The following is a 14138-nucleotide window of genomic DNA, read 5'->3' on the forward strand; positions in this document are numbered from 1 at the left end:
ACATATTTTGTCTGTTTACATTATATTTGCCAGCCGAAGGGAAGACAAAGGAACCAACGCGAAGACACAGAAACTGAGGCTGCTAGCTTGTATTGAATAGTTATGTTACGCAAACAGCACACAATTCATCAGATAATACTGCAAAAATAAACAGGTAAATAACCTACCCCTGGCTCGTTTGAAATGGAGTTGCGGATTGTCGGCAAAGACCCTTCTTTGAGCCTTAGCTTCGACGCAAATCCTCCAATGTACTGGCCGAAGTTGCTGAAGCAGTCCCGAGTGAAGTGGTTGGCACACACAAGTACATTTTTGGGAAGTGTTGAGGAGTCATTCCCATTACAAACGAAATCAAGCCACTGTTTCCTCAAAGCATCTGCTGGTGGGAGCTTATGAAGGCTTATGTGTGGGTTTTTGCAACCATAAACGAAACAGTTTTCATGCCTTGCTCGTACTTTGGACATCTTGTCGCTTGCCGGGGTATCTGGGGGTATGGACCTAGATCTGGGGTTGTTCTTATTGCAGGTGAAAGTTCCTGGTTAATGTGGGGGGAGGTGGCTTCTCCCACTCTGACGGCAAATCGAGAACAATTCTGAACAGAGTGGGGAGATAAAGGGGGAGGGGGATGGAGAGAGGTTTTTTTAATATACTACTTTCGTACTTTGGATGTCTCTAGGCACACCATGGACCCATATTAAAGTTAAAAACATCCCTTTTACATGTGGGACCTTTAAATTCGCTATTTAATGTAGATAATGGCTAATACCAGCCAAACTATCAAATCAAATACTTTTTTAAACAGTTAACAGTTGCTTTGAGTTATCCTACACAACCATTTGTTCCAAAATAAAGTTGTGTTACAGCTAGTTCAAAAGGTTAGCCTATCTATGTACAGTCAAACCAAACTTCATTCAAAAATGTGGCAGGTTCGGTTGAACACTGTTCATTGCATTTTTCTAAATTATGTTCTGCTGTAAGATGATTGGAAGTTCTCATGCGTTTGCTCCAATAGTTACCATTTAAACGTGTTACATAAACTGTATGCATTGTTTCACCGCGAATAAATTAACATAGGCTATGTTAGCAACAAGCTAGCGACTACCTGTGACAACTGCAACCAACACGTTTAACTTGTTATTACATGATAGACGTTTACGCCGGGTAAAGTAAGGTCGTTATAGTTTCAAATAGCTTGAACAAAATTTCATATAATACCTTTTCAGAGAGATACCGGTGTTTGGATAGTTGTCAGACAAAGCCAGGCAGCTACAGGGAGAAGATACAAAACATGCGCCAGACTGGAAGGACCTTTATTTACACCAGATGAGCTGCCCATGACAGTGCCTGTATAGAAGACTCAGCGCTCTCTTGTTTTCCATGCCTAAAGTAAAGGCTTCCGGAGTTAACATTGCCCAATTGGGCAATACAAAAAAAATAAGTTGAAAATTAATAATAAAATAAAAGAGACAGGAGAGTAGCTTAACCCCCCCCCCCCCTCTCTCTCTCTCTCAATTCAATTCAATTCAATTCAAATTGGCTTTATTGGCATGAAAGTTTAAAATAGAAAAACAATGTTGCCAAAGCAAAGTATCAGTACGATACAATAAGTCCAATAAATCAGACAAAACACACCTAGGGGGCAAAACCCCTTTTTTTTTTTTTTAAACAGACATGGAGCGTTGTAAAAGGTTGTTCACCAGAAATGATATCCAGGACCTTCCAGGATCCCAACCTGGGTGCACAACCTGGTCAACTAGCTGCTGGAAAGCTACAGAGGGCCGACATAGAGCAAATCAGAACCACTGTTTAAGCGAATGGGGGTGGGCTAATAGAGAATTTTTTAAACTTATCATATCATTATGAAACTTTGCAAGTTGATTACTGACATTAAAACAACAACTTTTTGTATTACAGTATTTTCCAAAAAGTTTGAATAAATATGAAAAATCATCAATATCTTACTAATGATGCGTACATTTGCATATCTGCAAAGCCCCAAAATCTAGATGTTGGACAAAAGCAGTCAATTTGTTTTTAAATTTTGAAAACAAAACAAGTGTCCAACTGCCTGAAACTTTTCCTAATCACAGTTCAAATTTGATCAATTACCCATAGAAAATGAATTTTTTACACTGTTTTTTCCAAGGGAATGTCTAGCCGTTTCCTAAAATACCAGCTGGAGACTCCAAAAGGACACTTTTGGTCCATGGCACATGAAATGTAACTGTGTAAAAAAATTATTTTCTATGGGTTATTGATCAAATTTGAACTGTGATTAGGAAAGGCTTCAGGCAGTTGGACACTTGTTTTGTTTTAAAAATTTAAAAACAAATTGACTTTGTTTTCTTCCAACATCTAGATTTTGGGGCTTTGCAGATATGCAAATGTAGGCATCATTAGTAAGATAATGATGATTTTTCATATTTATTTAAACATTTTGGAAAATACTGTAATACAAAAAGTTGTTGTTTTAATGTCAGTAATCAACTGGCAAAGTTTCATAATGATATCTATAAGTTAAAAAAATTCCCCATTAGCCCATCCCCATTCACCCCCATTCACTTAAACAGTGGTTCTGATTTGCTATGTCGGCCCGCTGTAGCTTTCCAGCAGCTTGTTGACAAGGTTGTCCACCCAGGTTGTGATCGTGGAAGGTCCTAGATGTCATTTTTGGTGAACAACCTTTTACAACGCTCCATGTCCATAAAATCACGTTGCCCCCTGGGTATATGACAATTATATACATTATGAAAATTATATAGATTATGAACGTTATATTACTTGTGTAAGTAAGTGTGTGTAAGTGTGTGTGTGTGTGTGTGTGTGTGTGTGTGTGTGTGTGTGTGTGTGTGTGTGTGTGTGCGCCTCAATCATTCACTGTCCCTCAGGTTGTGGCATGTTAATATATACTGGGCAGCAAGATGTGCCCGGTCTCCTTCTCGGAGGAGTATTTTTAATTTGGAGAGGTCGTTCAGCTCTTTGAAATCTGGTACTAAAGAGCTGAACTTGTTCAAATACAATTGTCTTATGTCATTTCATTTGGTACATTGTAGGAGAAAGTGCATCTCTGTCTCAACCTCACCTGTCGAACAGTGACACATTTTCTGTTTTCTTTTTGCCAAGATTTTTTGTGTCTTCCTGTTTCAATTGCCAGTTTGTGGTCACTGAGCCTGTACTTGGTTAGGATCTGTCTCTGCTTTCTATCTCTGACAGTAGAGAGATATTCTGCTAATTCATAATTTATTATAAGGGCGAGATAACATTCCAATCTACTTTGGCTTTTAGTTGCTTCTTCCCAATGGTCCAGATAGGTTTCTTTACATTGTGCTATAATTTGCTTTACTCTGATTACTGTTTGGAGAGCAGTGTTGTTGTGAGGCTGGTCACAGTGTGTCTGAGAGGGGGCAGTTAGTCTCAGTACCAACTGACATAGGGGACTCTTTTCTGGGCTCAGCTCTTGGGTTTGGAGGGCTTTGGAGTGGAGGGTGTCTCTGGGGCTGCATTTCAGAGTGGCCTTTTATTGTGGACAGTCTAAGGCACACCTGTGCACTAATCATGATGTCAGATCAGCATCTTGATGTGGCACACCTGTGAGGTGGGATGGATTATCTCAGCAAAGCAGAAGTGCTCACTATCACACATTTAGACAGATTTGTGAACAATGTTTGAGAGAAATGGTAATATTGTGTATCTGGAATGAATTTTAGATCTTTAAAGCGGACCTATGATGCTTTTTGACTTTTATGACCTATAAACGTTGTTATGATGATTCATAGTCATGCTTAACCATACTAAATTATCAAATAATGACTTACATGCATTTCGACGTATTCCCTGCTGACCGTCTGGGGTGTCTGTGCAGAGCACTAAACACTATTATAGCCAGTCGAGAAGTCACGTGTTCAAAGCGGTCTACCCTTCCGTAACGTTGCATGTAACTTTGTGAAGTCACCACGCGGATGTTTCCATGTATGGTAATGCTGTCACTTCCCTGTTTGCGTCTGCCTCGCGCCCTTATAGGTCCATGCTCGCGCTTCCCGCCACTGAAAGTGTTCCGGAAGGAAGGTAACCAATCACAACGGAGTGGGGTTTGCAGGAGGGGGGGGGAGGGGAGCGGAGATGGCCGATCACAGGCGGAGGGAGCGGAGATTGCCGAAGCACACACACTCAAGTGTTGACAGGACGTGCTGGATCGCCAAAATAAGAGAAAGAGCTTCCCGAAAATCTACATAGTTTTTTGTGATGTGATTCGTGTCAGGTTGCTCTATAGCAGTGTAAAACAAGAAATTAAGACCAGAAAAGTAGTACAATAGGTCCTCTTTAAGTCCATCTCATGAAAAATGGGAGCATAAACAAAAGTGTTGCGTTTATATTTTTGTTGAGTGTATATACAATGATGTGGTTGAGAATAATTACTTATTTACACATTAGCTGTTATTGATTCTCATGAACAAAACAAAACAAAATGAAACAGCCTCAACAACCCTCTCTCTCTCTCTCTCTCTCTCTCCCCCCTCAGTTTTGTAGTCTGCACACATGTGTGTTTTGAATGAAAGAATGCCTGTGGGATGTCCGTGCGAAGAAACTATTTAGTTGTTGGACGGATAAAGACAGAGCAGCACTGATACAAAATTACAATATGGTTACGGTGACTCGTAGATTGTCCCTCAACATTTTTTATCTATGGGAAGATAATTATTTGAGATTCAGACTCCAAAAATAGCTTTGTGCTCTTTTAAATCCCTATACTTCTACAACGTAACCTCCAAATACTACACTGAAAAGAAATAACATCAGAACTAAGCGACAACTGGTGAACTTGCAAAGCCTGACAATATCGCATGAACAGGAGAGTCTTTATTTTTTTTTTCATCCTTTTCAGTCTAATGGAGAATGAGAGACAGAGAAAACACAGGGCCCTAATCCACAGAGCACACAAGGCCCCTTTCATGGCAGCGCTGGGAGAGACCTTTATTTGTCCATTCCTATCATGGAGAAAGCGGGTTTCAAGCCCCGGCTAGGTCTGAGCTGAGAGATTAGATGAAACCAGAGTGTTTTAAACCTCTTCAGCGGCCATGGATTAGAGTCAACCAGTCCCACTGCTGCAGCGAAATGAAACAATAAGGAATACAGGTGGCTCAGTGAGATAAGGTGCATAGCATAACATGTATTGGGGTAGAGACCTAAGGTATCCACTAGTCTTATTAGCAACAAGAAAGCCCCAAACTAAAGTAATTTAACTTTAAAGCTATAGTGCGTAACTTGTGTTGCCCCCATGAGGAATTCTGAGTAATTACGACTACACCGTCCGCACATCTACATGAAGAAAGCTTTCGGTGATTGCGCATGGATTGTGTTCCTTCTGCTGTACGTAGAGGATTTTTTTTTAGCAGTAGAATCAACAACTGAAACATATATTTGGCACTTCTTGGGATTTTTTTTCTGAGCTCCTGGCTACTATCAGAGGGTGACACAAGTTTGTGAACGCTTCCATACTGAGAAATACAGGGAGAGTTTTGTGGAGCTGATAGGCTTAATCAACTTTGTGTCAACTCATTTGGCAATGGCTCCATTTATATGAACTTAAAGTATTTGGACAGGTAAATGGTTACATTTTGAACTTAGCAGCCTTGCTCAGAGACATTTACAGTATCTGTTTGCACTGCAGCATATGATTTTAAAGTACATGCTCACCTCATAGACACACTGTCCTCAAATTATATTAAATGAGACATACAATATTTTGGATTTGGGGGTGATGCGGATTACCAGGACATTCAATTTGCTAACGAGCTTGATGAACTTGATAATACACTCAGTGACGTACATGAAAAGAGGATAGTCTCGGTTGTAGAGCAGCAGTGAGGTTAAACCAATTAGTGCAAATGGAGGTGGCATGGACGGTCACCCCTCAGCGGGAGGTGGGAGAAAAAAAAAGTGTCTGCCGCCCTTGGCCTGGACAGATAGCGTGGCCTACATCATCATCAATTATTCCTGGCATCTCATCTTACCCAGGGCATGGAAGGGTTTCTCGGGACAATGCCAGGGTGCACTTAAGAGGCAGAGTCTTGGGGTGACAGGGTTGTTGGTGGTGTGTGTATACAGTAACATTACATCTAAACCCAAGAGACATGCTTTGGTAAGGAAATCCCTGGAATCCCACTCTCGCTCCAGCCGGCCGGCCGCGGGGGGGGGCAGGCAGGTCACTTTACAGCTCATCACCAAATTAGAAAAAAAGGCTGTGGGTCAGCGCGAGCAGCCGCCACACCACAGAGAGATAGAAATAGACGGGAGTGGCAGCAGTGTGCTGGCGGGCCCTCGTTCACTATAGGCTCCTCTCTCATCATGGAGAGAGGTAGAGGACTGCTGCACTGTAGGCTATATACTGTGGAGAGAGCAAAAAACTCCAGGGAGGAACACTCGACTGAGCGTAAAGTAATGAATACATAGTGTGGACACAGAGAGAGCTACTGTAGCGAGACACTGATGAGCATGAGGAATTCTCTTCACTGACATACAGGGCATTAAAGAGACATAAGATATCTCTTATGTCTAGGTGAGTGTATATACTAACTGAGATGCAATGATATAGTAAGTGAAAGCGTTATACTTTCCTAGTGGGTTTTTGAATGTGAAACTATTACATTCCTTACAATAAGTGAAAAGTCAGACAACAATAAACAATATACATTATATTGAACTGTGTATATTTGACATTTATGCAAGTAATAGACCAAAAAAGTTCTTCAAAGCATTAGTTCGACACCTTCGTGCAGTATTATGAGTGGTTTAACACCTTCTTTACACTAAATATGAGGTTCCCAACAGCAGCTTGGCGTAGTACAAAGACTGGAAACAGAGCTGAAATAGGTGTGTGAATATAAACTCTCATTTCAGTAATGGCAGACTTTCCCCCTGTTCTGAACCCAACATATTTGTCAATAATTTTTTTTTACCTTTATTTATACAGGTATATCCCATTGAGGCCGAAGACTCTTTTGCAAGGGAGACCTGTTTTCCTTTCCCACGTTACCATTCATACACCGATAGCAGGCTAACTATCGACATTCACACGAGGCAAGGTGGGTGAAGTGTCTTGCCCAAGGACACAACAACTATGACACAAGTGGCAGGGCAGGGATCGAACCTCCAACCCTTTGATCATCAGCCGACCCGCTCTCCCACCTGAGCCACAGTCGCAACATTACATTCTGGGTGAATAAAATGGGTGCACAAAAATGCATTACAAAATTTGTGTGCAAAATTATGGCAGCTTTACAATTGTTATTCATGGAGACTGAGGGTGAAAATAGGATGTATTCTGTGTTTGACATGTTTTCCAATGGAATAACCTAAAAACTCCACCAATCAACCAAACAGGATGTATTGTCCTCTCAAGGTCCTCATAGAATTTGGCACAGGACACAAGGGTGAATGTCCATGTGCAGCTTTCTGTCTCCCTTGATTTTTCTACGTGTTGTTGGACGAGAATGCATTAAGTTATCAGAACAGAAGGAGAAGATACTGTGGATGGGAGGATGTGTTGAATGTGCAAGGTATCATTAAATGTGACGGTGAGGCCTCGCCGGCTCATGTTTTTCTTGGGCATCTCAGCAGGTGTGAACAGAGAGATCTCAGGGTTTGTGAGGAGTGACTGGCCTGCCTGTCACTTTGAGGCCACAGAACAAAACACAACTTTAATGAATCAGTGTGTAGCGGGAAAGGAGAGAGCAGATGCACAGGCACTATCAGCACCACCAAAGCATCCTCCCTTTGGAATAGTGAAGAATGGGAGGCACCCAGTGTCTAAAGTTAATATTCTTATCAGTTCTTTTTGAAACTCCTCCTTAATGATCAAGCCATTTCTCATGGTCAAGTCCACTGAGAGCAGCATGCGAGGCAAATTATTATCTTTCACCTCTAATACTACACTCAAGAGTAAGCATTTAAAAAATGTTTTCTCAGTCAATGGTGATTGCAGAATTCCATTGGACTTTGATTAATGGCACTGTGGTATGATTGAATGCTTTCTAGAGACAGACGATGTCACATTGATGCATAGCGTACATCTTAATTGATATTTATTTATTGTTATTAAAAGTAGCTTTGGTCCAATTTCCTTGAGTTCCCTGGCAAGAACATATCTGGAGATAACACATCCTTTTCAGTTTGGTTTTTGGTTCAAAATTAAGAGAGAAAATCCTCATGGTCATCTCTGTCAATATCAGTTAAGGGTAAATATTTGTAAATGTTTGCCATTACTCCACTTCTTAGCAAATGCCATTGGGCAGACAGCACCTAAATCAGTGAGGGGAGAAACATGTCATGTGTCCTCTTCCAGTACTGTAGATGCCTTGACATACATGAGCACTCTTCATGTTGCTGCTGCTACTTAATTTGTCATGCAGGATAACATTTGGGCGAAAGGTTATATGTGAAAGCTAATAACTGGCTGGTTATATATACATTGGGCTTGTGTGTGTGTTTGCGTGTGTGTGTGTATGTGTACCATAGTTTGGCTGTGACAGCGACACTCCTGTTATAGAACCAACTGAAAGTGGAGTATTTGTTTTGGAAATCTAATAGCTATCTCTCCACCCCCCAAACACACACACACACACACACACACACACAATCTCTCATCAGACCAGTGACCAACAAATTAACACAGGCCGGCATAACTGTGAGCTCCAGAAGCTAAGCTAGCAGATACACACTGCATGCAGAGTGTGTATGTGTGTGTGATTCATTCACAAACCGCTCATCCCAACACACAGAGCTTTTATTGGTTAAACAGGAAAGACAGAATCAATCAGAGAGGGATCGACAGCAGCCAGAGGGCGAGCCCAGCCTGCTGTCCATCCGCATCACATACCAGGACCGTCTCTGCAACTCAACCTGTATGTGTGTGTGTGTGTGTGTTTCCTTACTATATTGCATGTTTATGGAGAGGGCCATCAGCAGGAATTGCATTCTGTGCCAGGTACATGCTCAGCTCAGGCCCAGGCAGTTCCTTTACATCTCCAGGCAGATGTTTTGGCTGCAGAGTAGGGAAGCCATCGTGGCACGGGAAGAAGGCGCTTTGATTTATGGGATGTGACTCAGACTGATAACACCAGAGCCCCAGAGCACACACATTCAGAAGGAAACTGTCAAGTCGGTGTTTATACTGATGCCCCCCCCCCCTCCCCCCTGCTCTGCTAGTGCTTATGGGAAACCTTTAGGAAGTGTAGTGAAGTAGTCTGTTATTTTCTTTGCAGAGGCTTGTTAAACTGATTACTGTATCTCCATCAATACCAGGGGTATGATCAATGTGCAGCTGTGAACGGTAAAAGGCCATGTCTTAAAAAAAGCTGTCAACCAGAAAGTGGCTACAACTGAAGATTCATAACGGCACTGAGAAAGCTTCTGGAAATGTTTGGTGTGTGGGATCATATACTGACAGCCAATACAAGTGTCAAAGCCATGCCATGTTAGATACTTTATGAGTAATGCTTTGCCAAAGATAACCAGTGTGGTACTATTCAATCATACATGAATCAAACACCCTGTAGGCCTTGTAATCATATTTATGTTACGTAAATGAAGATTACCAGATAAGCCAGGCTTTCTTCAGGAAATTCTGTTAGATAAAGTCATTATTCTGTGATATATTATACTGTTCCCATTCAGGCTGGTTGGTTCTCAGATTTAAATTGACCTTAGGCTTAACCAGTTCTATAACACAAAATAATGTGCAGTGCCGTCTCTTGCAGCACATCTAATCTAATTAATCACAATTTGACACGCTGTGGCTGCAGTCAATCTTAAGTGTTTGCACACTGCTCTCGTAGTCCACATATGTACTTGAATTTTTTTTTTTTGCTTTAGGCTATTTGAATACGGATTAGAAACCCTGACTTTGACTAGCTTTGCGGTGAAAGAAGCATTTGTACCATTTGCTCGACCTCTTTAAAATGCCATGTCCATTTTATAAGAGAAATGAAAAGAGAAATATTGAAATGAACAAGTCAAAGAGTCCAAAGCCAAGTGGCTCTGTAAATTTTACTTATGCAGAGTGGTGTAAAAAAAACTAGAAGCTAACATCAGGATGCAAGCATGCTCAAAATGACAGTTTAATGTTTACCATGTTAAAAATTAAGTTGAGTAATCTGTACTTTGAGCATGATTAACTAAATTCTTCATTGAGATATGTATGTCTGGACGTGGTGGACCAATCATCATGTTACCAATTTTCATCACATATTTTAGGATGGCTAAAAATACAAAGACGACAAACATTTGAAGATATTAAAAACACGTTTACCGCCATGGGGACAGAGGCCATTGTGGCTTGTACAAACCCAACAGCAACATCAAAAAGATATGTTGCTCCTAATTTTCTTGCTTAAAATATTATTACCTGTCTAGGTACAACGAGTAAGTTCTTAACCTGGTTTAACCGAATCTGATCACAGAGGATGGGCTTATAAAACATCTTAATACTGGTTTCATTTTATAAAGGCACACCCACGCAAAGTTTATTTGTAATTAAACCCTTCTGCAAAACTAATTAATCCAAACACTAATATATACAACTACAAACAATGCATTACTGAACCACCTTGGAATGAATTGAGCAGTTAATCTATGTGTCATCCGTTTTGATGAAAGAGCTGTTGCTGATCAAACACACAATGATTAAGATGTCGTTTGAGGTGCGACAACATAATCATAATTCCAGCACGTCCAAATAGAAAATGCCAGACATTGTCTTGTGTGTTGTTTTGCTTTTGCATTCAGACGGCTGTTGTCCCAATCGTTTTGGCTTGCAGACACACACAAACACTGTCCCTTTGTTATATGCCGCCATCAAACATAAGCTCAATAAATCAGTATGCAGCTCCCAGAGGTAATAAGACTGCTTCCTGTGTGGCAAAAGAACTGACTAGATGATTTAAGAGTTGAGGTTTCTGATCGTAATAGCTTTTCTTAGTGACGTATGGAGACCAGAACCACAAGAAATGACATTCTAGCACATGCTTTTCAAATGCTGGTATTCTCCGTAAAGTTGTGGTCTGCCGGACCGGTTGAGATTGGCCAAACCTAACCGCAGTGCTACATCGCGGCTCATTTTCACACTCACAGCTCCTCAGATAAAGGCAGCTGTAGCAGAGTGCAGCATGTGTATTGCATTTGGACCATTCCTGAGGGTATCCTGTTCTTATCAGGGGTCAGATAAGCTCATTTCACAGGCCCTCACCTCCACTGGGCTACCAACAGGACCCTACTCTGGCATGAGTTGACCTCACATCCCTTCTCTCAACGTTTGTCCTAGAATGAGTAGTCGAGAAGGGAGGTAACTCCATGACTGAATCCATCTAAAAGTAGCAAAATCAAATAGCAGTCGGATCTTTGAAGCAAACTAGACGACCTTGACATACCGGATGGGGGAGTATTCAAACCGCATACAGAGTCGCAAACAATCCAAGATTAAAATGTGTCTTTGGACTGAGAAGTCCCCACAGAGGAAAGCGGTGTCTGGAAACTGTGTAAAACAATGTATTTGAAATGACAGGAAAAGCAGACAACCTCATCTCAACACCCTTGTTCCCATGGTTGTTATTGTGAGCCTACCATTAGGCTTAGTACACGGATTCAGTGTGTTCTCTGAGCTAATTGTCTTGAACTTGGGAGGCCAGATGAGGGAGAAATCTAGTGAGAGAGACTCACCTTGGCCTACCAGTCGGAGGGGCCCTTTTCCTACATCACGTCTGCAGAGGAACCCCTCCCCAAAACCCACACCCTGTCCGGGCCCTGCAGGCATCTCAGGCTGACAGCTCTTGAGCCAGACACTGGCAGTACAACAGAGCAGTCATAATTGGCCCCTATTCATTTCTCAGGGATAATCCTCACCTCGGTTGAGCCTTTTCTGTTCCAAACGCCATTTTTTCGCTAATGTTTACACAAGGTATGTATCAGTTTCTCCTCCTCCTTGAGGCTTGTGCTCCGGCTGTGGGGCTGTATACCCAGCATGTGTGTGTTTTAACGTGCGTCTGAAGATTCTGCTCTTCCAGCGTAGCTGCGAGGGCTCAAGCCCTGAAACGACAAAGGGCCTTCTGAATGTCTGACTCACAGACAACTGTCAGCATTCAATGGGCTGGATTAGGACGGAGCGTATAACCGAGCGCACCCTGACATGTTGACATGTTCTGCTAAGTGCATTTCAAGGTGGATTTAGCTTGTTTGCTCCATTGTAGGGGGGACAGAAGAGACACAATTGCTAAATGGCACTGCATATTCTGGAGATGGCGGGTGAACTTTACTCCCACTGTCTGGGTTAGGCCTGACACCCTCCTCATGCTCAGGGTGAGTGAGGCTGCTGTGGATCCTGAGGAGGTTCAGGGGTTTCAGAGAGCTCTGTCCTTAACCAAACAAACACGCTGGAATTTCTGCCATTGTTGGTGCAGAGGGTTGAGTGACAGGGCTGCAGAGCAGAGCTGCCTGTCAGAGGAGACGACTCTGGGTCAAAGTGTGACCACCCCTTAGGACACTGCTCAACATTAAGACTGAGCCCTGTAGCTTATTCTAAGATAAACTTGTACAGGTCTACAGAGGTGGATATTTACGTAGACAGGGTCACTCAGTGCTTCTCTGGATTTGTTTTTTTGGACCCCGATAATGCTGTACAGTTTTCTATCCCGTACAATGTTTACTTTGAATTAGGGACCTTCCGTAAACTGAACTTTTTACATTGAGAAATACTTGATTTCCTACGGAGCCCCTAAAGGGACATGGAGGAAAAAAATTTTTTTGGTAAAAAAAAAAAAAAAAAAAAAAAATCAAACTCGAGATCTCGAGTTCAAACTCGAGATCTCGAGTTTGAAGTCAAGATCTCGAGTTTGAAGTCAAGATCTCGAGTTTAAAGTCGAGATCTCGAGTTTAAAGTCGAGATCTCGACTTTGCCTTCAAACCTCTCTCACCGTCCGTCACCAATGGTCCATGCATCAAAGGCATATCAATTAATTTATGGGAAACCACACAATAGTGTCATGGAGGAGTACTTGGAGCATTCTTTTCTCACACTAACACCAAACTACAACCTATTTGGCCTAAATCTAACGTTTATTATGCACATTGGAGAGAAAAGTGACAATGATTCACTTCATTTTGGCGCACCATGGACCGAGAGCGGAGGTCTAATTGTCAACACACACACACACACACACACACACACACACAATATGTAGACGGTATACATTTGACTATATCAAAACGTGAACGTTTCCAAGACACAATGCCGCCTACACTTGAGGAGAACTCTGTTTGGCTGTATTGGCTGGTCTGATGAAGGCTATTATGAGTCGCAAAGAGTAATTTGCACCGGATTAGACTATGTCCGCGTTCTCCAGTGACTCCATATGATCGGATCTTGAAGCACTCACAATAGTGCAGGCAAAATATGAAATTCAATTGGATTATGCGAACTTTCTATTTTTCTTCACTTGGAGAGAGAAAAAGCGCTGTTCCCGTGCGCTCTGGCAGCACTACACCTGTGCCCGGCGTGAGCCTCAAACTGCGTCTTAATAGAAAAGATAACTGCAGGTCATATGACAAAACTAGCGATCGGACTAGGTCAGTAAAGCCTAATTAAGCCTTTCCCAGGAAGGGATCGTGTGTGAATAAAACACAGAGTCTGGACTGGCGTATTTTTAATAGCCTATAGCAGAACTTCCTTTGCTGTGCGCTGGGGAGAAACAGACACGCTGGTAACTATTCTGCTCCAGATCTGCACATTGGACAGCGCCACGCGATCCTCACAGTTTTGCTGCTGTTTAGTTAAAATGTGTGATTTTTTGGGTGCAATATATGAATAACATGTGCCGTCGGGTGAAGCCTCTTATCTCTCTCGACCGTGTGCGAGGCAAAACAAATCAGGCGCTGTTTCTCCCCAGCGCACAGCAGAGGAATTTCTGCTATAATTAGAAATCACCAGTGCAGACTCTCCTCAAACTATTAGTTTAATTTAGTTTTTATAATCAGCGATCGATTGTTTCATTTGTACACAGAGACAAACATGTAGGCATGTAGCGGTGTGGCACATTTACGCACGAAAGCTTCCCTCAGAACGGAAGAGAAAAAAATTAGCTTTTTTATTTAAT

General features: G+C 42.0%; 1 protein-coding gene across 3 annotated transcripts in view; it reads right to left on the reverse strand.

Moving 5' to 3' along the window:
* Window positions 1-1276, reverse strand: part of gnb1l (guanine nucleotide binding protein (G protein), beta polypeptide 1-like) — a 44243-nt gene extending 42967 nt beyond the window's left edge. Inside the window, exons 1-2 of one of the 3 annotated variants that reach the window (XM_080051014.1) lie at window positions 1213-1276; window positions 453-589 (exon numbers count right to left, since the gene is read on the reverse strand). Coding sequence is in view for 1 of the 3 variants with exons in the window: in XM_080051013.1 (XP_079907139.1) it covers window positions 168-461 (294 nt within the window). In the remaining 2 variants the exon portion in view is untranslated. Of the gene's footprint in view, window positions 1-167; window positions 590-1212 lie in introns of all 3 variants that reach the window. The other 2 variants (XM_080051013.1, XM_080051015.1) reach the window with 2 other exon arrangements.
* Between the last annotated feature and the right edge of the window lie 12862 nt (window positions 1277-14138).

The sequence above is a fragment of the Ammodytes marinus genome (genome assembly GCF_949987685.1).
Source record: "Ammodytes marinus genome assembly, chromosome: 2".
Lineage (NCBI taxonomy): Eukaryota > Metazoa > Chordata > Actinopteri > Uranoscopiformes > Ammodytidae > Ammodytes > Ammodytes marinus.